Source organism: Pelobates fuscus, chromosome 6 (assembly GCF_036172605.1).
Source record: "Pelobates fuscus isolate aPelFus1 chromosome 6, aPelFus1.pri, whole genome shotgun sequence".
Classification (NCBI taxonomy): domain Eukaryota; kingdom Metazoa; phylum Chordata; class Amphibia; order Anura; family Pelobatidae; genus Pelobates; species Pelobates fuscus.
The window spans coordinates 165,745,480-165,772,801 of NC_086322.1; the positions used below are offsets into that span (position 1 = coordinate 165,745,480).

The 27,322-nt window shown below is 43.7% G+C and overlaps 1 protein-coding gene across 1 annotated transcript in view; it reads right to left on the reverse strand.

Annotated features, from left to right (window-relative positions):
- RNF150 (ring finger protein 150) overlaps window positions 1-6,896 on the reverse strand; it is a 193,049-nt gene extending 186,153 nt beyond the window's left edge. The window contains exon 1 of the mRNA XM_063458455.1: window positions 6,088-6,896. Within this exon, the coding sequence (XP_063314525.1) occupies window positions 6,088-6,577 (490 nt within the window). The 5' untranslated portion in view covers window positions 6,578-6,896. The remainder of the gene's footprint in view (window positions 1-6,087) is intronic.
- Window positions 6,897-27,322: the final 20,426 nt, after the last annotated feature.

Consider the following 27,322-nt stretch of genomic DNA (forward strand, 5'->3'; position numbering starts at 1 on the left):
TGTGTGGTGTTAATAATAAAGGGACACTATAGTCACCGGAATAACTATAGCTTATTGTATTTGTTCAGTCTCTTCATGCTTTTTGCAGTAAACACTGTCTTTTCAGAGAAAATGCAATGTTCACATTACAGCCTAGTGATAACTCCACTGGCCACTCCTAGGATGGCTACTAGAGGTGCTTCCTGGGGCAGTGCTGCAGAGTAAGCCATTCAGTGTCTCCACCCTCTGCATGCAGACACTAAACTTTCCTTATAGAGATGCATCGATTCAATTAATCTCTATGTGGAGATGCTGATTGGCCAGGGCTGTTTTTGACTTGTGCTGGCTCTGCCCCTGATCTGCCTCCTGGACAGTCTCAGCCAATCCTATGGGAAAGCATTGTGATTGGCTCACATATTCACTTCTGTTGATGTTACCCAAGCAGGCAGATCAGGGGCAGAGCCAGCAGCTGCAGACTTGAATACAAGTCAGACTGTACTATATTTGGGAGGCAAGGGGGGCAGGAGAGGCTATATGGCGGTTTTAACACTATAGGATCAGGACTTCATGTTTGTGTTCCTTTAAGTTAGCACATGATGAGTGACAAAAGGGGGAGGGGGGGTGAGACACAAAAGGGGGAGGGGGGTTGGTTCCATCTTGGAATATCCCTTGAATCAAGCAATTTTGGGGCCTCTGTGATTGATGACAGTAATACCAACCTACGGCATAGTATTGTACTCATTTTTGATGTTTGTAAAAGCAGGTAACGGTGTTCAGTCCAATTCTGCTTTCACTTTTAAGTGAATATATTTGCTTTAATATTGGGTTTTTTCTTAGGAAGGTGGAAAAAGGGATTCTCTAGTGCCAGGAAAACAGTGCCAGGAAAACAAACCCATTGGCACTGTAGAATTTTGGAGTGCCCCCATCCCTCGACGCTTGATCAAGCTCCACCCACGCTCTTCCCCCGCCGGTGGGGGGGAGACCTAATGCGCATGCGCAGCAATGGCAGCGGGCACGCATTAAAAAATCTTTAGATTCTGGAGACGCTGGAGGTCCTCATGCATAGCGTGAGGATGTCCAGCGTCGTTTAGATGACCTAAAGTCGTCTAAGAAGCCGGAAGTCCCTCTAGTGGCTGTCTGGTAAACAGCCATGAGTGGAAGACTTAACCCTGCAAGGGTTTTTATCGCAGTTTATAAAAACTGCAATCATTACACTTGCAGGGTTAAGGGATATGGGAGTTGACAACCAGACCATTTCAATGGGCTGAAGTGGTCTAGGTGCCTACAGTGTATTTTTAAATAGAAAAAATACTTATGATGGGACTTGTGTCATGTATATTTGTAATATGCAACCATTTTACAAATATATGAAGAGAGCATATTCCCATCAACAATATAGCCCTAATAATATCATGCATAAAGTCTGCTTTGCTACAAACTGGACACTTCCACACCTAAATGGTAACACAGTGAACTTCAATGACCCAACGGATCTAAAATTGTCCTGAAACTGAGCAGTACAATTACACACCAGACTAAATTCACTTCAAGTAGATTCACATGGTTAATTCAGAATCTGTACACAAGACAGCAAATGTTGACTAGGGCTGGGATCTATTTTTAAAATGCACTCTGTGACCTCTGCATTGCTTTCAACTGAAACATCCACTGTACAATGCTTTGCATGGACACATCATGTAACCTATAAATACTGGTTTGTATAAAGAAACTGCTCTGACAAGATGCAAATAATAAAACAAACATGGTAAAGGGAATGATATGGAAAATAAAAACACACAGAGCTTGCCACAAGATTAATGTACACCTTGTTACACATATATATATATATATATATATATATATATATATATATCTGTTATTATACAGCATGGAAGACACAAGCGTTAATGCATTGCTGTGTGCTTGAAGGTCCACTGGCCACATGACATACACAAATGGCAATTGTTTAAGCACTGCCTTGCATTGAATCCCCATAGGTTTTGTTGTATGCCATTATCACTAGAATGTGCCTTGACCAGTTAGTGTTTGTAAATGATATGCATCCCTCCAAATATGACACCACTGTCATAGTGTAAACGCATCTTAGTGACAACGGCACCCTACATACCATCACTGCAATGTTTTTTTACCCATTATTTAAAATGCTACATAAACTGGCACACTTGTTCTCTCAATGTGCTTCTGAACTGGCTAAGATTACTTAACACGTTTGTGGTTATCCGTGGATGGTAAGACATCAATTACAGTACAGCAGACCAGCTTATTTAGAAGAAACAAAACACCAGCTAACATTTTAGATGTAGCCCCAAGATCTGGAAATTGTCCAGTACCGGTCCCAACAACATACTTTTACAAAATCTGCAACTCAGCCTTATCTGATTAATGTCACAAAAACTGTGTTTACTTTATTTTATATAATTGTATTTTGTACAGTTTTACATTAAAGGGACACTATAGTCACCTGAAAAACTTCAGCTTAATGAGGTTGTTCAGGTGAGTGCTACAGCTCCCTGCAGCCTTTTTCTTGTAAGCACTGTATTTTCATAGAAAATGCAGTGTTTACATTGGAAGCTTGGAACACCTCTTGTTGCAGTCAATCAGACGGCCACCAGAGGGACTTCCGAGTTCAGAGGCCCTAAAAAGGCCTCACGTCTGACGTATTCACGCATGGGTGAATACTTCAGACTGTGCACTAGCTTTGTATCCTTTGTCAGCACTGCGTGGGAGTGGCTTCAGCTGACAGGTCTGAAAAGGCTGAAGACGGAGGAGGAGAGGATTCAAACAGTAAATAAATTTATTTAGTGAGTGTGGGTGGGTGACTGAGGGTGAGTGGGTGAGGATGGATGATGGGAGTGGATGGATGATATGGATGATGGGAGTGGATGGATGATATGGATGATGGGATTGGATTGATTTGGGGATGGATGAATTTGGATGATGGGAGTGGATGAATGATAGGATTGGATTGATTTGGGGATGGATTTGGATGATGGGAGTGGATGGATGATGGGAGTGGATGGATTTGGATGATGGGAGTGGATGGATGATGGGATTGGATGGATTTGGATGATGGGAGTGGATGGGTGATGGGATTGGATTGATTTGGGGATGGATTTGGATGATGGGAGTGGATGGATGATGGGAGTGGATTGATTTGGGGATGGATTTGGATGATGGGAGTGGATGATGTGGATGGATTTGGATGATGGGGATGGATAGATGATGGGGATGGATATGGATGATGAGAATGGATGGATGATGGGAATGGATATGGATGATGGGGATGGATGATGGGAATGGATATGGATGATGGGGATGGATATGGATGATGGGGATGGATATGGATGATGGGGATGGATGGATATGGATGATGGGGATGGATGGATATGGATGATGGGGATGGATGGATATGGATGATGGGGATGGATTTTTTACTACTTGTGTGTTTGCATAGAAACGCTATATATAGAGAGATCTCTATATATAGTGTTTATAGGCAAACACAGTTTGGCTGAGGAGGGGGGGCGGGTATAGAAAGTGAGCTGAGCTGTCAGTCAGACAGCTCAGCTCGCGAACGCGCATTCCGCGCACATGCGCGGTTGAGCGCTGAGTTTCTTCATAGGGCGGCATTCAATGCCGCTCTATGAAGAATGTGATTGCTGCAGCGCGAAACCGCGCTCAAGGAGAAGCGTCCTATTGGGCCCCGCAATTTCGTCATTTTGACGGAAAAGGGGGCGTGGCCCTCGGCGCTGGAACGGGGGTAAGTTTTATTATTAAAATTTACTAGGATTTTTTTTATTTTTTTTTTTAATGACAAGTTCATATAAAAGCAAGAAAGAAGGCTGGGGGACCTGTCTTTCTTGCTTTTATATGTTGACTATAGAGTCATTTTAATAAAAGATTCTGCCTTTAACTTGGACTATGGCACTTTGCATTTTTTATGGCAAATGTTTTATGCAGACATGAGAATTAAACAGGAGTGTTAAACACCAATTCCATTTTTTACAAATGAGATGAGATTTGTTTTTGAAAATAAGTAATTCTATATATATATATATATATATATATATATATATTAACAGACTTTACATTGCTTATTGAGTACATGGGACACCATCTATGAATATCTTTCAGACTTTTCATATACCGACTTTCTTAACAATACTCACTTTAGATTCAAGCAACAGAACTAAATAAATTTAGTGTTTTAAAGCACGAATATTCTTTATGAAATACTCTCATTGACGTTTTTGGAACTTCACTGAAATTCAAATGCAGTCAAAAGATATTCTAAAAACAAGAAGGGACTACTTTTTTCCTGGTATATTTTCAACACATGAAAAAAGTTAACAAATGGCGAGCTACCACTATAACGTTTTGTAATTTCCCCCAGCCGTCATTAGTGATAGCTAATGGGCAAAATACATTGTCTATGGAAGATCCTGAGTCCTGGCGGGATCTTCCATAAACATCAGTGGGCATGCGCATGAGTACAACACATGGTGTCCTCGCATATGAAGCACCAGGGAAATGGACCAGCAGGAGGATCTCAGCGGTGGTCGCACGGGGCAGGTTCAGGTAGGTAAACATCACCTTCCCCTGCCACCAGACACCCAGCAGACCAGTTGCCCTCTGGAGTCTTTGGAATATATATGTGGAAAAAAACAGACGGTGACAGAAAATCTTTAATTACTTTTTTCCTGCAAGAAAAGTATGGTGGTAAGAATATATGGTAAGTATGTCAAAACAAATGATAATAAACTGAGCATGAATCTTTTTACCACTTACTAGGCTGTGCAATTACTTCCTGCAACAAAATGTTTAAATATTCTGAATGAGCATCCACATGTCCTGTTCCCTACTGGTGATAAATGAGATTTATTTTTTTTGCAAGCCACAGCTAATGCAATTAGAATGAAACTGCTAATTGCTGCAAAATCATAATATCTCAAACATATAAGGCCTGACGTTAACTTTTTCATCTATAGTATTTGACATTATATATATATATATATGTATATATTAAAATAAAAACTTACACTTATACAAATTTCCTTTCACAAGGAAGAGTATTTCTCATTTTACAAAGTAATACCATAAACTCCAGATGTGTGTTTAAAACCTGCAGACCTTACACTCAAATCAGCATCCCTGAAGCAAAGCATAATAGACTTTCACACACACACACACACACACACACACACACACGATATTCATAGGGTTATACACTAAAGTGAGAATTCAAGGTGAATTCAAAGTGAATTTCAAATTTAAGGTGAAAATAGCAGAACATAAAAAAAAACATCTCTAAGTCAAGATTCAGTTCAGCTACTACAGGCTTCAATTTAAAATTCACTTTAAATTCTCGCTTTAGTAAATAACCCCCTGATTTGAAAAAGTAAAAAAATCGTGTCATCTTTGAAGAAAGCTCTTTCTAAAAATGCAATCCTTATAAATGTAAAGCACTGTGGGATACGCTGGCACTATATAAATTCGAATTATGATAATAATATGACAAGTAATGCCACCCATGCACTGCAGTGCACAACCCCTTTACATTCAATTATTAAAACCGATCACACATATGAATAATTGAAAAGACCTCCCCCTGGATAATACAGCTAAGAATGTCATATGGGTGAGTGCCCAGAGCCTGTCACTCCATAAATAAATAACGCATCACCTGGGCAGGTATTTGTACCTTCTCACCATAACATATCACCTGTAAATAAATAACATACACACTGTCACCCTGATCAAAACATTGATTTGTCATCTAGTTTTAAGTACCCTGAATGCTGAGCTATGCAAGTAGAGGCACCCTCTCACCACAGCTTGCCACACACACACAGTCTGCTCACTACAATCTGCCTCTCACCACCTGAACAGGTATGTACCTAGCTCACCCCAAAAAATACCTGACTCCACAGTTTCACAGCTGTGGTACTTCCTATGTACAAATGAATGATTAGACCTGTATCCAGAGCCTGCACTATGATGTCCTCAGTCACCTGAGGGGACACTCAGTCATTTCGATGATCACCTGCTGTGACAAGATCCCATTCCCATGACAGAGAAAGCACTCACCTGGATGGGCCATGGTGATGGTGTCATTGGCATTGCTGGACCCCACGTTATAAATAAGCACAGCTGAGGCGTTTTGCAGGGCTGCGTGCCTGATCTTATCCCTGTAGGTACAGTTCCCCTTGGGGATGAGGGCTACCCATTTCACGGCGTTAGCAGGCACAGGGAACCTGCTGGCCGGGTCACAGGCCAGTCTATCCGGCTGGGAGGAGGGCATCACCGCCAAGCCCCAGGCATCCTGCTTGAGGGAGTGCTCCCCGTACCTCCCGCACTCGCTCTTCTCCGTCCGGTTCAAGCCGCTGGAGGGGTCGTGGAAGGTGATGTTGACGAAGGCCGTGTACCATTCCTCCTTCTCGGCCACCGTGAAATCCAGGCACAGCAGATGCACGAAGCAGAAGGACAGCAGCCAGGTGGAGAGAGCCAGGCTGCGGCATGCTTGAATGAGAGACATTGCCATTTTATGGTGCCTGCTGTCTCTCTCTGCCTGCTGCATATGTCACAGCCAGAGACCTGAATTTCATTGGCTACAGCGGGATCTGCTCTCTGCTCCCTCCACCTCCTCCTTCATAACACTATTTTTTCCCCTTCTTCTCCTCCACTTTAGTGCGGTGATTTGTATATTACTTGTATGTAGACGGATGGCTAGGGGTAGTTATTATTTGATGTTGTAGCTTTCCTGAGTGTTCCAATTTGGAACTTGGAGAGAGGATGAGAGAGAGGCGGCGCGAGGCAGAAGGTAGGCAGCACTGCAGCTTTTGTTTGGGTCCTGCCTGTGTCTGCCCTCCTCCCCTTTCACTCTGTGTATACTGTGTATAAGGAGGGGTTTCTGTGATGAAGGGTTCAGTTATCCAGAGGAAACTCAGTAACTGAGAGGGCTAGTGTGGTTATCAAGTTCATGTAAGAGACCCCAGGGATTATTGCTATTGGTCCACTAAAAAAAACAAAAAAAAAAAAAACATGAGTATGTCTGTGTCTGCATGTGTGTTTGCCTGCACCAGCACTTTCCTGAAAACTTTACAGAAGGTACATAGTATTCTTTATGAGATCAATGTTTTAGGACTATACTTGCACTTTTATCAAGTTGGATAAAATATTTGTTTTAGAATGAGCCAATGAATGATAGTGAGAGTAAGTGAAAGTAGTGTCAAAAGGACTGTTGGTAATCAACAGAAATAAATTACCCCCCAACCATGAACACATAAAGCAGTGGAGTACACACAACCCATGGGGCCCCGGTGCGAAAACTGATCCATTACTTTCAATAAAGTAATGAAAGAAAAGGTGTGTACTATTATACCATCAATAACTTAGTGAGAAACAGATCAATCCACAACTCACAGAATACTAAAAGGATAGACAATGCCTAGCAATACAGTGGGACCTCGGTTTACAAACGACTCGGTTAACATAATTTTCGGTTCACAAATGAAAATCCATTGAAAATAATGCCTCTGTTTACAAATATTTTTCGCAATACAAAGCAAGTTTACCCAGGATGCATTGCAACTGGGAGGTTTATAGCACTGCCCCCTGCATGTTGGAGCCTGTGGGTAGCACGTGGCGTCGAGTGTGGAGGTGTTGGTGCGGCTTTTGTATCGCGGTTTGGAGCCATTCTGGAAAGTGTTTGCAGTTGTTTTGGGACATTTTGGTGCATTTCTCAAGCTGTGGAAAGGTAGGGAGCTGAGCTTCGTCATTTGCATGCCTTTTATTGTGTGTTCTGCATTTTGACTTTTTTCTGACCTCCAGAACGGATTAATTGTTTTTCAATGCATTCCTATGGGAAACCGCATTTCAGTTTACAAATTTTTCGCAATAAGAAACGTCCCAGAGAACGCATTAAATTCGTAAACCGAGGTCCCACTGTTTTTACAAGGCATAAAAAATATACAAGTTATTGAAAGGATGTTTCATTGTAATGAGATGTTGCACAGTTTTGTGCATACAGAACAGGATAACCTTGTGATGCTAATTCGTTCATAAGATTCCATCAGGTGTGCCAGGCAAGAACAACTGGATACATTTATCTGCATTTTCGTAGCGTGGAAACAGAGGATCCATGATTATACCTTTAGCTGCGTCTACATGTTTTGGGAACATGGGCAGAGTCAAAAATCTGGCTTGGGCATTTAAAGGCAGAGTAGACCAGTAGGAAGAACATGTTGTGTCATTACTAATGACATGCAGTCCCTCAAAGTGGGCATGTCAGTTCAATGTGCAACCAGGATAGCCCATGAGCAAAGCCCTGCTGAGTTTTCCCATGGGGCAAATACCCTATGTTTGTTTTGTGTAGTGCAAGCAAACTTACATGCTTTTTCTGTGTTTCCTGGTGACCTATTGCTGGACCCAGGAGAGGGGATTGCTGATTTCTGGTGGTCCAGTAGGTAGAGATCCTGGTGTGTTTAGCAACTAAAGACTGCTGCAGACCAGAGTGTTGCCATGGCTATCCACCCCTGCTCGGTTCAGAAGCAATTCATGTGGTCTGTACCTGTTGAAGGTGGAGCTCCCTGACCAATCCATTACTTTGGACTAGCAGTTTAGGGTAATCTTTGACCTTCCAGATACTCATTATTATGTATCTTGGTGCTCGGGTTGCATCACCTTGCAGGTGCCGATGGGAAGATCCTTTGATCGCTTTTTACTAGGCCTCGCTCCATGACCATAGCGGCACTCCAGCATTTCCTTATTTGCCTGATGACCATTCTGGTCCTGTTTGAGTGTGGTATTAAACATTTAAGTGCAGTACATGCTGACTTTTAATAGAGCTCACCCATGGATAGAAGATTTTGGTGAAAAACTATTATTTACTATTATTTACGATATATTTAATATGTACGTAAACATGTTCATCCAAGGTGAAATTGAATTCCCTTTAAGGAATGAAGAAGGATTTCTTTCCTTCTTTGTGGCATAAATGACTATCGGTTTAGATTGTTTTTTTTTTTTTTTGCCTTTTATTGGATCAGCAGCATAAATAAAATGTTTAATGTGTTTATTGGTTAAACCAGATGGACGTTTATTCAACCTAGATTACTATGTTACTATGCATTTTTTTTCTGCAAAGGAAGGTATGCTGGCTTCAGCATCCACATAGTGACTTAGTAAGACTGATACAGATATGCTTTGAAATGGCAGGACACTGGAAGCAGGAGACTACAAACAAGATACTATCTATACTCTCTTGAGATATAAAACATTACCACATAGACTAGAGGTCTAATGCTGTTTCCCTAAATATACAGAAACCCAAGTAGTATATGCTTATTTCTAGAATTTGTTACAATTATCCAAAGATGGTCAATAGGCTTAGACCCTTGTGGATGATCAGGTTGTAGTCATCCAATAACCTAAGGGGAGATTTAAGAGGACTTAGCAAGAGTCTTGTCTTTATTCAACTGATTACTTTCAAATGTTGTGCATTTAGCTCCATCTCTGTAAGCTCTCATTTCCCAAAATTCTCTGTTCCTGTCTGGTCAGATACTTGGCACTCTACATGCAGTACACATATTTCAGTGGGGACTGTATAGTTACATATCGCTATGGTTTTCTAGATATTAAAGGGTCACTATAGGGTCAGGAACACAAACATGTATTCCTGACCCTATAGTGTTAAAACCACCATCTAGCCCCCCTGGGCCCCTCAAGCCTTCATAAATACAGGGAGTGCAGAATTATTAGGCAAGTTGTATTTTTGAGGATTAATTTTATTATTGAACAACAACCATGTTTTCAATGAACCCAAAAAACTCATTAATATCAAAGCTGAATATTTTTGGAAGTAGTTTTTAGTTTGTTTTTAGTTTTAGCTATTTTAGGGGGATATCTGTGCATAATTATTAGGCAACTTAACAAAAAACAAATATATACCCATTTCAATTATTTATTTTTACCAGTGAAACCAATATAACATCTCAACATTCACAAATATACATTTCTGACATTCAAAAACAAAACAAAAACAAACCAGTGACCAATATAGCCACCTTTCTTTGCAAGGACACTCAAAAGCCTGCCATCCATGGATTCTGTCAATGTTTTGATCTGTTCACCATCAACATTGCGTGCAGAAGCAACCACAGCCTCCCAGACACTGTTCAGAGAGGTGTACTGTTTTCCCTCCTTGTAAATCTCACATTTGATGATGGACCACAGGTTCTCAATGGGGTTCAGATCAGGGGAACAAGGAGGCCATGTCATTAGATTTTCTTCTTTTATACCCTTTCTTGCCAGCCACGCTGTGGAGTACTTGGACGCGTGTGATGGAGCATTGTCCTGCATGAAAATCATGTTTTTCTTGAAGGACGCAGACTTCTTCCTGTACCACTGCTTGAAGAAGGTGTCTTCCAGAAACTGGCAGTAGGACTGGGAGTTGAGCTTGACTCCATCCTCAACCCGAAAAGGCCCCACAAGCTCATCTTTGATGATACCAGCCCAAACCAGTACTCCACCTCCACCTTTAACTCTGCATGCTGTTAGACTCAGAAAAACAGTCTGCTGACATCATCAGAAGTGGTAGCCTGATCCAATCACAATGCTTCCCTATAGGATTGGTGGAGACTAACAAGGAGGCAGATCAGGGGCAGAGCCAGCATGATTCAAACACAGCCCTGGCCAATCTGCATCTTCTCATAGAGATGAATTGAATCAATGAATCTCTATGAGGAAAGTTCAGTGTCTGCATGCAGAGGGTGGATACACTGTCTGTTTGGGTGCATTTTAGGCAGCCATGACCCAGGACGTATCTCTAACAGCCATCCGAGGAGTGGCAAGTGAAGTTATCACTGAAGGTAATGATTCTACTCACCAGAACAAATTCAATAAGCTGTAGTTGTTCTGGTGACTCTAGTGTCCCTATTAATTCATTTATGATGTAACCTTTATGATTCCTCTCTTACACATTGGATTATGAAGATGACTTACCTCAAGCAACTCCTGAGTCTAGACATCATTGAAGCCAAAATAGCAGTCATTGATCTATATTTTAATTATTGAAAAGTGCAGTGTGACGGAACCATCCGTCTGTCTAGTGCTTTAGTGGATTCGACTATTTTGGGCCATCCGTCTAAATGACTGATTCGTTATGTTATGAAGCATGTTTTACCGTTCCAGCCTGTTTTCCAGCCGTTCACCTCATTTCGCACGAACTCCATGTCTAACATATGGGTGGCCGCCATTTTGGGACTTTTGCACGTGTTCGCGGCCATCTTGCGTGCGAACAGCGGTGTTTGCCTGTGAATGCGTGGAACTAAAAACGGATACCCAAACAGGCGAACACCGCTGAGACCTCCATACACCCAGAAATTCGTGTTGGAACTACCGAACGACGAGCCATTCGGTAGTTACTTGTAATCGGCTATGGGGAATCCAGCGAACTCGGAGATAGTTGTGGATGATGAGGATTTCGTATGATTCTAACCGGCGAACGGAGACCGACTGCAGGGCCAAAACTTGTGGAACTCTTTTCGGCTAGAAGATCCGTGCAGTCGGTCAAAACTTCAATCATCCATAACTCCCGAACCCCTTAACCGAATGGGCTGGGATTTGGACAGAGTGTTCCCCTAACCAAGACCTTTCAAGCAGTGCTGGACTTAAAGGTGTACCCCCTGGTTTTGGGGTACATCCAGAACTGGGGTAAATTATTGTACAGTATAATTGTGTTATGTGGTTATCTGAGGGGAGGAGAGGTGGGGGTGTTACCCTGTGTATAATTGGTTATTTTCATCCTCCCCCTGGGAGTGCCCTGTGTGTGCCTTTTCCTAATAAAAAGCAGGCTGGATGTTCCAGTCCTCAGATCTTGTTTTGACTCTCAACACGGAGCTTCAGTCTCGTTATTGGGGGGATTCTAATTTACGCTTAAGGACTATTATTGGGAACTTATGCCGTTTGGTGGATATCGTGATTCGAGAGATTACTGCTTCTCCTGGTTATGGTTCGTGGATTATACAGTATACGAACAAGGACTTGATACGATGAGAGGGGAAGGTGGACTAAACGGTGATTTACTTACTAAGACAAAAGGTGTCTTAACAATTGGTGGCAAGCGACGGGATGAATCCCACAACACAGAAGGAAAGAAATGCAGTATGAACAGTTAAGACGTGCTACTCTTAAGGACATAATAGAACGCCGAGGTCGATCAGCAAGCAATTTAAAGAAACGGGAAATTATTGCTTTGCTAAGGGAAATGGATGCAACACAGGGAACGGAGAGCGCTAATGTGCCCAGCAGTTTGGATTTAACACCCGAGGAAATACAATTTAACCGGGCAGTGCAAATAAGGCTGGCACACTTTGGCCCCAACCCCTCAGCAGACATTGTGGAACGTATGCAAGCCGCAGTAGCAGCACACCAAGCGCTCCAAGGAAGAGGAGCTGCAGCAGCAGAGGTACCCAATAACGATTCCGGAAGGAAAAAGGTACCATTTGCTGCATTTAAAATTTTTATTGAAAATGAAGGAGAGATCGATGGGTTCCTGGCCGATTTTGAGAGGCAGTGTGCCCTCCACCAGGTACCCACAGACCAATGGGTCACCATCCTCTCTGGGAAATTATCCGGCCGGGCTAGTGACGCATTTCGGGCCATCCCAGAGGAGGAGATCACCAGCTACCGGGCAGTGAAGGATGCGCTCCTAGCCAGGTATGCGGTGACCCCAGAAGTTTACAGACGGCGCTTCAGGGAAACCAACAAGCAAAGTGGCGATTCTTATGTGGAATGGGCTTGCAGAGTTCACCGTACTGCAGCCCACTGGATGGCGGTATGCCAAGCAGTATCGGGGGAGGAGGTGCTGCAGGTATTTTTACTGGAACACTGCTTCGAGAAATTGCCTACCGGGGTCCGGGAGTGGGTCAGAGATAGAAAACCCTCTACCCTACCCGAGGCGGCCCGGTTGGCAGACGAATATACTGATGCTCGCAAACTGGACAATACCGTTGTTAAAGTTCCGACCAGAGTGGAATACCGACCAGCAGCCCCTCCGATTCCAACAACATACCAACCCCCAGTGCATCGCAGCCCAGTAGTACCACCGACCAATACTTATGTGCAGCCATCCAAATTTAATGCCAGGGATTATTCCCAACCCATCCGGTGCTTTCTGTGCAAACAGTTGGGACACAAGCGCCCGGAGTGTCCACTGAACCACGCCAACCAAGCTCAGTCCTGGAGGAGATCAGCCAACACGAATCAGCGACCACCACAGCCTGCTGCTCACTGTGTAGAGCAGGAGGAATTCTGGGGCATCTTGCACGAAGCCGACCCGGTGCAAGCCGCCCATCAGGACAATCGCCAGCAACACCGGCAGACTGTGAAACTAAATGGCCGAGTGGTAAATGGACTTAGAGACACAGGAGCCACCATGACACTGCTCCAAAAGAACTTGGTCTCAGAACACCAGCACACAGGAGACACAGTGGCCGTGAGGGTAGCAGGGGGAGCCGTATTCCGGTTACCTGTTGCCCGTGTTCACCTGGACTGGGGAGTGGGCGCTAGACACGTGGATGTTGGAGTTATGAAAGACTTGCCCGCTGATGTGCTTCTTGGGAATGATTTGGCCCCTTTGGTTTCGGCCTATGCTCCAATGGGCCCCTTGGACGTTAACCCAGTGACTACTCGCTCTCAGACCCGTGCCTCTGGAACCAGCCCACCTGCCGAGGAGACCCAGGTAAGACCCTTTTCCCCGACTGACACCTTAGCTCAGACCCCCTTACGTTGGGATTCCCCAGAGGAGTTTGGGAGGGAAACCCGGGCAGATCCTACCCTTCAAAAGTACAGGGACAGAGCAGATGCTGGAGAGGAAGGGATAGACGGGGAGCGGTATAAGTGGGTGGGGGACAGGCTATACAGAATCCCGAAACCTTCCCAGAAGAAGATAGCCCCTCCGCAGAATCACCAGCTGGTGGTGCCCGCGAAATACCGGCAGGAGCTTCTGCGGATAGGGCACGATGTCCCTTTAGCAGGACATCAGGGTCTCGTCGCACGGCCTATAGGATCTCCCAGAATTTCTTTTGGCCCAACTTCAACCAGGCTGTGCGGATATATTGCAGTACTTGTGACACATGTCAACGGGTAGGAAAGCGGGGGGACCACCCTAAGGCTAAACTATCATCGATGCCTATTATAGGGGAGCCCTTTTCCCGCATAGCTGTTGACATTGTGGGTCCACTGGCCAGGGCTAGTCCATCAGGCAAGAAGTATATTCTTACTGTAGTGGACTATGCCACTCGCTATCCAGAGGCAGTAGCGCTGTCTAACATAGAGGCAGAGACGATTGCTGATGCCCTGGTTAGGATTTTTACCAGGGTTGGGTTCCCTAAGGAGATCCTCTCCGACCAGGGAACCCAATTTACTGCGGTGCTCACCCAGCAGCTGTGGAAAGTATGTGGCATTAAACCCTTGCTTAGCTCGCCTTACCATCCACAGACTAACGGTCTCTGCGAGCGTTTTAATGGTACCCTCAAACAGATGCTGAGGACCTTTACAGACACTTGCAGGGACTGGGAGAGATTCCTGCCGCACCTCCTGTTTTCATACCGGGAGGTGCCCCAGGAATCTACTGGGTTCTCCCCTTTTGAGTTACTGTATGGGAGACGGGTCCGCGGACCCCTAGATCTCATCCGGGGACACTGGGAAGGGGAGACGGAGCAAGAAGGGACCCCCATAGTGCCATATGTTCTGGAACTTCGGGACCGCATGGAGAAACTGTCCCTGATGGTAAGGGAGAATCTCCAGGCGGCCCAGGGGAAACAGAAAAGATGGTACGATCAGGGTGCCCGACAGCGAGCCTTCCAGGTGGGGCAAAAAGTATTAGTGCTCAAACCTGTGAAGGCCAACAAGATGCAAGCCTCTTGGCAAGGCCCGTACAGAATAGTGGCGCAGATCTGCGATACTACCTATTTGATAGCCAGCTGTTCAGACGAAAGGGTCCAGAGATCCTTTCATGTAAACATGCTGAAAGAGTATCAAGAACGACCTGAGAACATTGCAGCCGTATGTGCCCCAGCTACAGATGACCCTGAGAATTTGCCTCTCCCTGATCTATTAGAAAGGGACCCCCAGACTGACCTCACCTCCCTCGTACAGTTAGGAGACAGGTTAAACCCCACAGAAAGGATCCAAGCGAAACAGTTGTTATGGGAGAAGCAAGCAACTTTCTCCCAGGAGCCAGGTTACACCCACCTCGCTATACACAAGGTAGAGACCCCTGGACAGACCCCCTTACGACAGCCGCCTTACCGTATCCCTGAAGCAGTCCGAGATGGAATGCGGAAGGAGATACAGGAGATGACCCAGCTTGGGGTCATCGAACCCTCTGACAGCCCTTGGGCTTCGCCTGTAGTCCTAGTACCTAAGAAAGATGGGACCACCCGGTTCTGTGTGGACTACAGGCGACTCAACAAGCGGACTACCACTGACTCCTACCCAATGCCCCGGGTAGACGAATTACTGGATCGTATTGCCAGGGGACGTTATCTGACCACCATAGACCTATGTAAGGGCTACTGGCAGATTCCCCTGGCCGAGGATGCTATCCCCAAGTCGGCCTTCGTCACCCCATTTGGCCTGTACCAATTTAGGGTCATGCCTTTTGGGATGAAGAATGCCCCGGCTACCTTCCAACGGATGGTGGATAGACTCCTGGATGGCTTCCAAGAATTTGCCTGTGCATACTTGGACGACATAGCGATCTATAGTGGGTCCTGGGAGGAACACCTGGTACACATAGGAGTAGTACTGGATAAGATTCGGGCCGCCGGCCTGACATTGAAGCCAGAAAAGTGCCATGTAGGTATGGCAGAAGTACAGTACCTGTGTCACCGAGTGGGATGTGGGAACCAGAGACCAGAGCCCGCCAAAGTAGAAGCGGTGGCTAACTGGCCCACACCCACTACTAAGACCCAGGTATTGGCCTTCTTAGGGACAGCAGGGTACTACCGACGTTTCGTTCCTGACTACAGCTCTATTGCTAAGCCCCTGACAGACCTGACGAAAAAGAATTTGCCTAAGCAGGTCCTGTGGTCCCCGGCTTGTGAAGCTGCGTTCCAGGCACTGAAACAAGCTCTCGTGAATGCCCCTATCTTGGCTGCCCCAGTCCCTAACAAACGCTTTCTCGTTCACACAGATGCTTCCATGTATGGACTGGGGGCTGTGTTAAGCCAAGTTGGGGAAGATGGAGGAGAGCATCCTGTCGCATACCTCAGCCGAAAATTACTACCCCGAGAAGTGAGTTATGCGGCAGTTGAGAAAGAATGTTTAGCCCTAGTCTGGGCATTGAAAAAGTTAAGTCCCTACTTGTATGGGCAAGAATTTTCCCTTGTAACAGATCATCACCCCCTCGTTTGGCTTAACCGGGTCTCAGGCGACAATGGGAGACTGCTGAGATGGAGCTTGGCATTGCAACCTTACAACTTTACTATTAGCTACAGACCCGGTAAGCTGAACGGAAATGCGGATGGCTTATCACGGCAAACCGACCTATCCACCACCTCTTAGTCCGGGCATCCCCAAGTTGACCCGCCACAGGGTCAAGCCGGGTCTGCCGGAGTGTTCCACAAGGGGGGAGCCGTGTGACGGAACCATCCGTCTGTCTAGTGCTTTAGTGGATTCGACTATTTTGGGCCATCCGTCTAAATGACTGATTCGTTATGTTATGAAGCATGTTTTACCGTTTCAGCCTGTTTTCCAGCCGTTCACCTCATTTCGCACGAACTCCATGTCTAACATATGGGTGGCCGCCATTTTGGGACTTTTGCACGTGTTCGCGGCCATCTTGCGTGCGAACAGCGGTGTTTGCCTGTGAACGCGTGGAACTAAAAACGGATACCCAAACAGGCGAACACCGCTGAGACCTCCATACACCCAGAAATTCGTGTTGGAACTACCGAACGACGAGCCATTCGGTAGTTACTTGTAATCGGCTATGGGGAATCCAGCGAACTCGGAGATAGTTGTGGATGATGAGGATTTCGTATGATTCTAACCGGCGAACGGAGACCGACTGCAGGGCCAAAACTTGTGGAACTCTTTTCGGTTAGAAGATCCGTGCAGTCGGTCAAAACTTCAATCATCCATAACTCCCGAACCCCTTAACCGAATGGGCTGGGATTTGGACAGAGTGTTCCCCTAACCAAGACCTTTCAAGCGGTGCTGGACTTAAAGGTGTACCCCCTGGTTTTGGGGTACATCCAGAACTGGGGTAAATTATTGTACAGTATAATTGTGTTATGTGGTTATCTGAGGGGAGGAGAGGTGGGGGTGTTACCCTGTGTATAATTGGTTATTTTCATCCTCCCCCTGGGAGTGCCCTGTGTGTGCCTTTTCCTAATAAAAAGCAGGCTGGATGTTCCAGTCCTCAGATCTTGTTTTGACCCTCAACACGGAGCTTCAGTCTCGTTATTGAGGGGATTCTTATTTACGCTTAAGGACTATTATTGGGAACTTATGCCGTTTGGTGGATATCGTGATTCGAGAGATTACTGCTTCCCCTGGTTATGGTTCGTGGATTATACAGTATACGAACAAGGACTTGATACGGTGAGAGGGGAAGGTGGACTAAACGGTGATTTACTTACTAAGACAAAAGGTGTCTTAACATGCAGCATACATTATGATGTTCTATTGGCAGAGTTAAGTTGATCTTGTGTAGACATTTTGCTAAATGGCAAAACAATATTAGCTTTTTACTAGAGAAGTTTAATAAAATATTTTACTAGCATTGTACAACAAGAAACAAGAAAGTTCATTTTTAAAATGCAGCTTGTTTAATTAAAAAACAAACAAAAAACAGCACATTTAGCTTTACTATATGGTAAACAGTTGTCTAACATGCCTATTTGTACTTTTATTTGTGCAGTAAGTATAAACTCTCCCCTTAGCTTTCCTTTAGTGTCTCTAAATCGTGAGAAACCAAGTAAAACTCAAAGGGAAAGTTTTTTGTTAAAAATTTATATTTTTAATGTTCTTGTATAGTCCCTAAAATTCAGTGTCTTCTGCAAGTTCGGCATGGGGAACTGGTCCAATTTTTACCCAGCACTAATGTCCATGTTCATGCTTTGCATTGTATACTCATACACATCTCATAAAGAATCATTAAGGACACAGTGAACACTCTGAGAAGTTCTAAAAAAAAAAACATACATTAAAAATCACATTATTAAATAATTAAAGACAGTTATTATAACAAATTATATGAATAAATAATAATAATAATAAATAATAATATTATATAATAATATTGTGGTGGACAGGTAAAATATATTATTCTCTGATAACTGATCTTCATGAGAAATTTGGATTTTCTTTTCCCCCTACTTTTTCAACTTCATCTAATCTCACGCAGGCGGCTACTTTGCACTACCAGGCAATTAACAGAGCAGTAGATAGGGACTTTTAGATTAAATACACTCTGTAAACGTGAACACATTTTTTTGAAAGAAGTGTGCATGGAGGCTGTTGTGAATCACAGCCAGGGAAGGTGTGGATAGGATGCAGGAATAAAGTGATTGAACTCCTAAACAATGGTGAACTGAGCAGTGAGAGAGAAAAGGCATAATCCATGCACAAAAACCACTTTTTTAACCCCTTAAGGACACATGACATGTGTGACATGTCATGATTCCCTTTTATTACAGAAGTTTGGTCCTTAAGGGGTTAAAGGGACACTATAGTCACCAGAACAGCTTAATGTAGTTGTTCTGGTGAGTATCATAGCTCCCTTCAGGCATTTTCCTCAGATGGCCACTGGAGGTGCTTCCTGGCTCAGGGCTGCACAGTAGGCAGCACTGCCGTTCAGCGTCCCCACGCTCTGCAAGGGGACGCTGAATTTTTCTCATAGAGATGCATTGATTCACCATCTCTATGAGAAGGTGCTGATTGGCCAAAACGGTGATTGGCCCCGCCCCCGTGCTGATTTTAGCCAATCCAATGCTTTCATCAGGGGAAAGCATTGGATTAGCTAAAAATCAGCCATTTTTATGATGTCACCAAGGAGGCAGAGCCAGCGCCGGCGGACCCGTGGAGAGGTGGAAATAAGGTGAGTTTTAACCCATTTTGAGGGGGCTAAGGGGGAAAAGCCAACTAAATAGGGTCATGTTTGTGTTCCTGACCCTATAGTGATCCTTTAAGCAAAAGTGGTTTTGATGCTTAGACTTACGATGCATTATACGTTTTGTGTTTCTTTTTCTTCAGTTGTTAAAAGATATCAGTGGAAACAATTGAATGTATCCATCTGCCAGTTTTCGCATTATCATATTATGAATAATACCTTATTCTTGTTCTCGAATGGTCAAAATAATGTATCTGTTTTTGCTAGTATAACTGTGAAATCATTTCATACTGGCCTTTTTTTTTTTCTTCTTTCAAACACACGGTAAGCTTAGTTCGACAAGCAAGGCTGCTACAACAATAAGTATTCTTTCTCAATTCAAAGAGCTGTTGAAACTATTTTAAAAATAGATTATAATATATTCCAGTTGATGAGCTAAATAAACCTTTTCTTTCAAGTAAAAGTTTATATACATGAAATGAGTATTTGAAAAACGTTTAGTATCTAATACATCCTGACTTTTTATTTTTCTTTGTCAGCCTCTGAATGTACTCTTTCATAATGGCAAACAATACCAAAATGCACAGATTGTGGATCAAGCTGCATACATACATTTTCTAACAAAAATATTTTTTGTGTAAGAAGTAATTTTTGAACAAGGTTTCACCAGACAGTATAAACATTATTATATTCAAAATCTCCAGTTTCTTTTAGTTTTAAACTACTGATTACATCCCTATTTAAACATGAGTGCATAACCAAGCACACAGAGCCCCTTCTCTTGCTTGATATTTCCTCTCTCAAGTCTTGTCTTTGGCCCCTGCTTTTCCCTTGTGTTGTTTAGTTTTGCCATGTTCCTGATTACCCCTATAACACTGAATGCCCTGTTCTCTTTATATTGATCTAAAGAGAATCCATGACAGGTTAAACATAGCATAAAGAAAAAAATAACCGACAATTCTCACGAGGGGCCTTGGAGGTAATTGAATCACTGCGACCACATATTGAATTTATGTAAAGTATTTAAGGTGATCGCTGTTTCGGGCAAAAATGCAACTGATGATATTTCACAAATTAGAAAATGATACCTGCTAGGAGGACTAATGATGCAATGTTTGCAAATAAACACATTCAAGTCATATTTCATTTTTTTTTTTTTTTTTTTTTTTAAAGAAGATAAAAATCTGTGTAACAATATGAAACAATAATCGCAAACAAACATGTTTAGGTGACTAATAACAGTTTATAGAACGAAAATATAATTTAGAACAAGAACACAGACTGATTCTAAACACATGGATTGGAGTATACAGACACATTGCTATGGAGCTCTGTTATAATTGCAAACACACAATCAATATTGAGGGACATAGAAAAGAATGAAATGTCCCACTTAAAAAGAGACACTTGTAAACTATGGACATATACCAGCGCACCAATAGTTTATTTGATAAATAGTGAATTATGGTGCATTGAGAGCAGAATTGCAAAATTTAGAGGAAATTTAACGATTTTGTTTTCAGAATTGCTCAATAATTCTTCATGTTAAAGGAATGCACTGAACACCAAAACAACTTAAGCTTAATAAAGTGGTTTTGGTATATAGAGATCTTGCCCCTGCAGTCGCACTGCTATTCTGCTATTTATGAGTTAATCCACTTTGTTCATGAAGCCCTAGCCCAGTGATGGCGAACCTGTGGCACGCCGGGCCCGCTCTGTTGGCACGCGGCCATAGGTCGCCGGGAGAGAGGGGGCCACTGTCTGTCTGCAGAGTAGGCACCTGCCTGCCCGAAATGGCAGGCGCCTACTCTGCTTCTGGGTCGGGAGGCAGGGGGAGGGATCTAGGAAGCATGTGTGGAGCGTTGCTGCGCGTTACCATGGCAACGCTCCACACAGCATCGCGCGGGAGGACAGGGGAGCGACTTGCTAGCTGCCAGAAACACACTTACCACCGGACCACCAGGGATGGCTGTGTCCCGTCCCGTCCCCCCCCCCTTCACCAAAGGTAAGAGGAAGGGAGGGGGGGGGATACAGTATTAATATATCTTTTGTTTTTGTTTTTTAATGTATGTTTACCCCTTACCCCCACAGGACCTCTTACCCCTACAGCACCCCTACCACCACAGTACCCCCCACAGCACCCCTTCCCCCCACAGCACCCCTACCACCACAGTACCCCCCACAGCACCCCTTACCTCCACAGCACCCCTTACCCCCACAGCACCCTTACCCCCACAGCACCCTTACCACTACAGTACCCCCAACAGCACCCCTACCACCACAGTACCCCCCAGAGCACCCCTTACCCCCACAGCACCCATACCCCTACCACCCACAGCACCCCTACCACCCACAGCACCCCTACCCGCCCACACACACACTGAGCACACTCCACACACACTGCACCCCACACACACACACACACAGCACTCCACACCCTTACACACAAACACATACACTGCACCCCTCAATGCAGTATGTGTGTGTATTCAGCAGTCTGTCTGTATGTACACGGCGGACTGTATGTGTACTCAGCGGACTGTATGTGTACTCAGCGGACTGTGTGTGTATTCAGCGGACTGTGTGTTTATGTATTTAGCGGATGGTGAGTGTGTATTTAGCGGACGGTGTGTGTGTATGTGTTTAGCGGACGATGTGTGTATGTGTTTAGTGGACGGTGTGAGAATGTGTTCTGCAGTCTGTGTGTATGTATTGCATTTGTTGGAGATACTAATAAATATAAGCTGAATTTTATCTATTTATATCATTATTTAAAATTTGTATCATTGAACTCTCTGTTGTGATCTTCTTTTAATACAAAAGTTGTTAATTAGTTCGGACAACTGTACAAGTTGTTTTTTCTAAACTTAAACCTCAGTATTCAAGTTTAATTGCAGTGTTGGCACTTTGAGGAAAAAAAAGTTGGCATGTATTGCGGTTTGGGCACTCGGGCTCAAAAAGGTTCACCATCACTGCCCTAGCCACACCTCCCTGGCTGAGACTCACCGTCCCTACACAGTTATTGAAAAGGAGTCTACATTTCTCAGTGTCCCTTATTGCCCTGTGTGTTTAAAAGGCCACTAAAGTCACCAAGAATACTTCTTCTCAGTGGTCTGGGTATTATGGCCCTGTAGTTTTAAACCTGCAATGTAAAACACTGTTTAGTTTGAAGGCTAAAGACACCTGTGGTTTTCTTACTGACAGTCACTGGAGGTGCTTTCTCTGCAATGACCAAGTGACCAAATGCAGCTCATAGGAAAGCATAGAATTCAATTCTTTCCTATGAGAAGCATTTGGTTTGTACCTTCTGCTAGAGAGCTGAATGATGTGGCAAGAGGAAGGGTGAGCGGCAGCACCGCTGGAGTTTTGGCACTGGAGAAAAGGTAAGTAAAAAACTTTTTAAAATTATATTGGGGGCCATCAGAATCAACTATGGATTAGGGCACCAGGTTTGTATTCTTTATGCTATAGTGTTTCTTTAATTTAGAATTTCTAACCTCCTACAATAACCATGGGAGAGATAAATACAAAAGATCGTATTGTAACAATTTTTCAACTAACAGTGATCAGTAGTGATGTCGCGAACATGAAATTTTCGGTTCACGAACATTTGCGGAAATTCGCGATCGCGATTCGCGAACCGAAAATTTTATGTTCGCGACATCGCCATAGACTTCAATAGGCAGGCAAATTTTAAAACCCACAGGGACTCTTTCTGGCCACAATAGTGATTGAAGTGGGGGGGGGGGGGTCTACTCTCCTTCCCCCTCCCCGGCCCCCACCCCTGGGAGGTGGGTGGGGGCCATAAAGATAATGAGGGGGGGACCTACTGTCCTCCCCCCCGGCCCCCACCCCTGGGCGGCGGGTGGGGGCCATAAAGATAATGAGGGGGGGACCTACTGTCCTCCCCCTCTCCGGCCCCCACCCCTGTGCGGCGGGTGGGGGCCCTAAAAAAACAATAAGGGGGGACCTACTGTCCCCCCCGTCTCCCACCCCTGAGCAGTGGGTGAGGGCCCTAAAAAAAACAATAAGAGGGGGACCTACTGTCCCCCCCTTGCCCCCACCCCTGAGCGGTGGGTCGGGGCCCTAAATACTAATAAGAGGGGAGACCTAAATACAAATCGGGGGGCCTGTCAAAATACATCATGCCACGCTGCAAAAAGTGCTCAGGAATTGTTTGAGGAAAATAACAAAGAGTTCAATATGTTGCCTTGGTCTCGAAACTCCCCAGATCTCAATCCGATTGAGCATTTGTGGGATGTGCAGGAACAACAAATCCGATCCATAGACGTCCCAACTCGCAACCTGCAGGACGTAAAAAATCTGCTGCTAATGTCTCGATGCCAGATACCACAGGACACTTTCAGAGGTCTTATGGAGTCCATGCCTTAATACACCAGAGATGTTTTGGCAGCACGAGGGGCACCTACATGATATTAGGCAGGTGGTTTTAATATTGTGGCTGATAAGATCGATATATACATATACATCCCATCAATTGGGAGGAGAGCATCAGAACGTGGTGTGCAGGGCCATGAGGTGACGACACTAGTGACATGATCCACGTCACTGCTGACACTCATAATGGAGTGTTTCTCTATATGAGATGCATTTATTTGGTTATAGCTGAACCTAACAAGGATGTTCATGATAGACAAAAAGAAAGTGGATCAATTTAGAAAAGGTAGCAATTTAAGCGCTGTTAACTAATAAGTGAACTTTTTAAATTGTGCTGCTCAAATGCATTAAGAAATATGCATTTTGTAACTTAGACATTCTCTTCAAGGTATAATCTTTCTGAACCCATCAATTAGCTATTCTGCTTTGATTCAGTCAATGTTAATATTTGCATATCTTTTGTATTGCAAGTACTTCTCTATTCTGCTGATAAAGATAACATCTACTGTAAGAAACGTGACTTTCCCAATAATACAATAAACAAGCACCATGCAATCACAGCTTTTCAGTGGGAGGAAATGAATAAACATAAAGCTCTTACCTTTTTCTTAGCATTTCTATTAATAGGGCTGTTCTATTTTTTACCAATATGATGAGATTATTTTTAGTTTGTAAACCACTTACTGAATGAAGACAATTTTATTAAAAAAAATATGTATTTTAAGACAATTTTTGGTGAATATTTTTTTTCTTCCTTGTGTAAATATAGGTCGATAAAGAAAAAATAGATGACAATTGTTATTTCAGAACTGTTTCCTTATAGCGATATAATCACTGTCCACACCATTTTGCTAAGTAAAAGCAAACTTAAAGGACCACTATAGTGCCAGGAAAACATACTCATTTTCCTTGCTCTATATGGTCCTTAGGTCCCCCTCAACCTCTGGGCCCCCCTCCCGCCGAGCTCTAGGGTGAGGAAGGGGTTAATCCCTTTTCTTTTTTCCAGCGCCGGAGCTGGGGACTCTCTTCCTCCTTTCCCCGTCATCGGCTAAATGCGCATGCGCAGCAAGAGCCGCGCGCACATTCAGCCAGTCTCATAGGAAAGCATTCTCAATGGTTTCCTATGGATGCTGGCGTCTTCTCACTGTAAAAATCACAGTGAGAAGCGCGGAAGCGCCTCTAGCGGCTGTCAATGAGACAGCCACTAGAGGCTGGATTAACCCATTTGTAAACATAGCAGTTTCTCAGAAAGGGTTAATCCTAGCTGGACCTGGCACCCAGACCACTTCATTAAGCTGAAGTGGGCTGGGTGCCTATAGTGGTCCTTTAAATAAAGATAACTAACCTCGTTTCAAGCACCGAGATTCTCCTGCTACAGCCTTCAGCTCCGTTTCCCTCATTGTCAGCATCCCAGCAGACGTTAGCCGCCATACCATCCAATCCTAAGCTTCTCACAGAGTAGCATTGGGTTTAAGAACGCATGCCCAGCATAACACAGGGCTTTTCCAATCAAAAGCATTTGATTGAAGAACCAAGTTTTATGGGATATGGAGGCGGAAGAGTATTGGTTGTCAGGAAGACAGCGGCTAGAGGCGTGCTTAACCCTTTAATGTAGACGTTTACAAAACAAATAACTGCTAAATTAGGTCATAGGCGTATGCATGAACACTTGGCTTTTGCTGAAGATAAATTAACATGGACAGATTTCCCTATAACACTGTCCATCTTCAGAGTGGACAGCATCAGAAGCATTGTCAGTAGCAAGGGAGCATGGAGGACACACATAAGTACAGCAGGCTGCTGTTAAACCTGGCTACTGCATATATATTTCTACAACTTCTTTTTGTGGAAAAAGGTGCATGTTGCATATTTAAGAAGACGATAAAGGTGGTGTTGTTGTGTGATGAACATCCTTTACCAATCTGAGACCAAGAGACCAGTATAAATATGACAATTCTGCCTCACATTAATTGGCAATAAACTAAATATATATTATATTACTGGCAGTTGTGTCTTAAGGGGTGTGGCAGCAAATTGGAGTCCTGAATTTCTATGATGTATGCTCCCTTGCCCTGTCTAGTCATTAAGTCTTGGAAACTCTGCTCCCTGCTGAGACAAAATGAGGATACTGGGCTGTGGAGCACCATGACAGCAATGAAGCTCAGATCCAGGGGGCTAGATGTGCAGGGCCTGGCGGCTTTCTGTCTGTGTGTGTCTAAAATTGCCTGTGTGTGCATATATGTCTTTGTATGCCTGTGATTGTGTATAACTGTCTGTTAATGCCTGTGTCTGTACCTGCATCTGTGTATGCACATCTGTCTGTGTCTGTGTATCCTCTCTATTTGTGCCTTCCTGTGTATATGTGCCTGTGTATGCCTGGATGTGGCCTATGTTTGCTCGTGCCTCTGTGTGTCTATGCTTGTATTTAACTGTAGCTGTCACTGTGTACTGACCTGTGTGTGGGCGTGCCTGTGTATTTTATAATAGTAAATTTATACTAATTTTATTAATATTTCACACACACAACCCCCACAATTAGACCCACACTCAAGACGATCCTCCACAAAACCACACTTAGCCAGACCAATACATACACACAATCACACTCAGCCATCTTCACACATACATAACACACTCAACCAATTACCACAAATACACACAGCCACCATACATATCCCACTCAGGTCTATTTGCAAAAAGGGGACACTGGGGTGCCAGCGCTTCGTAGTTATGCGCCAGAATGTGGCTGCTAGTTCCGCTGCTTTCAGTGGTAATTGTCACACTTCTTATACTTTGCAACCATTTTCACCAGTGTAGCAGTTAAAAAATACTATATAAGCACTATTTTAAATATCTATATGATCTCTGTGTGCTATGTACGAACAGTAAATGTAAATTATAGAAGAATAATTTTATTTCCATGCATAAAACTGACAATTGCTGCTCCATGTGCTGTTAAAGAGACTGCAGCTTTGACAGTTTTATATGCTGTTAAATAGACTGCAGCTTATTAATGGTTATAGTGCTAGGAAGCTTTCAATTAAAAATAAAATGATGCCTGTTTTCACAAGTTTTATTTCTGTTTAGCTAACAGACCCCACCCACTTCCTGCTGATGTTAAATGGGAGAGTCACTGTGATTTCATATTTTCTTTAACATTCAATTTATTTATTTTTAATTTGAGTTGAGTTGCAGTCTGTTTTTGGTTGTGTAGCAACCAAACTTAAAAGGTATGAATATAAATATATCAAAATTGTTTTAATTATTATTTTTCAGGTGGTACAGTGAGGAAAAGGACATAGATGAATTACTTATTATGTTATGTTTCTCTATTTCTGCAAGCTTTCCAAATGTTTTCTCCCACACATTAATTTACTTGACCCTAACTTGAAATGACATCTCCAACAACAAGGAATATATCTCATTTACTTTTTTGTAATGTATTTAGGCATCCAGACACACACAATAATAGAGCTAGTAGCAGAAGAAGAAAAAACAACAAAGAGAGAGGTCATGTAATCATGAATTGATACCGGAGAAACTGACGGAAGCCAAGCACAGAGAGATGGACACAGGTTTCTTCAGGAAGGAAGAGATTCTTTATTGGATCACCGATCGGGACTCAGAGGGACTAGCGTCACCAAAATACAGCAAAGTCTGAGTACTGAATACATAGAGTACATTCCTTATATAGCACTGTAGCTCCTCCCACAATTAACTACACCCACACATACCCTTAACCTATTTAATAAATAGAGTCTAAACTCATCCATCCGGTCTAACCACGTGGCTCATCTGATACAA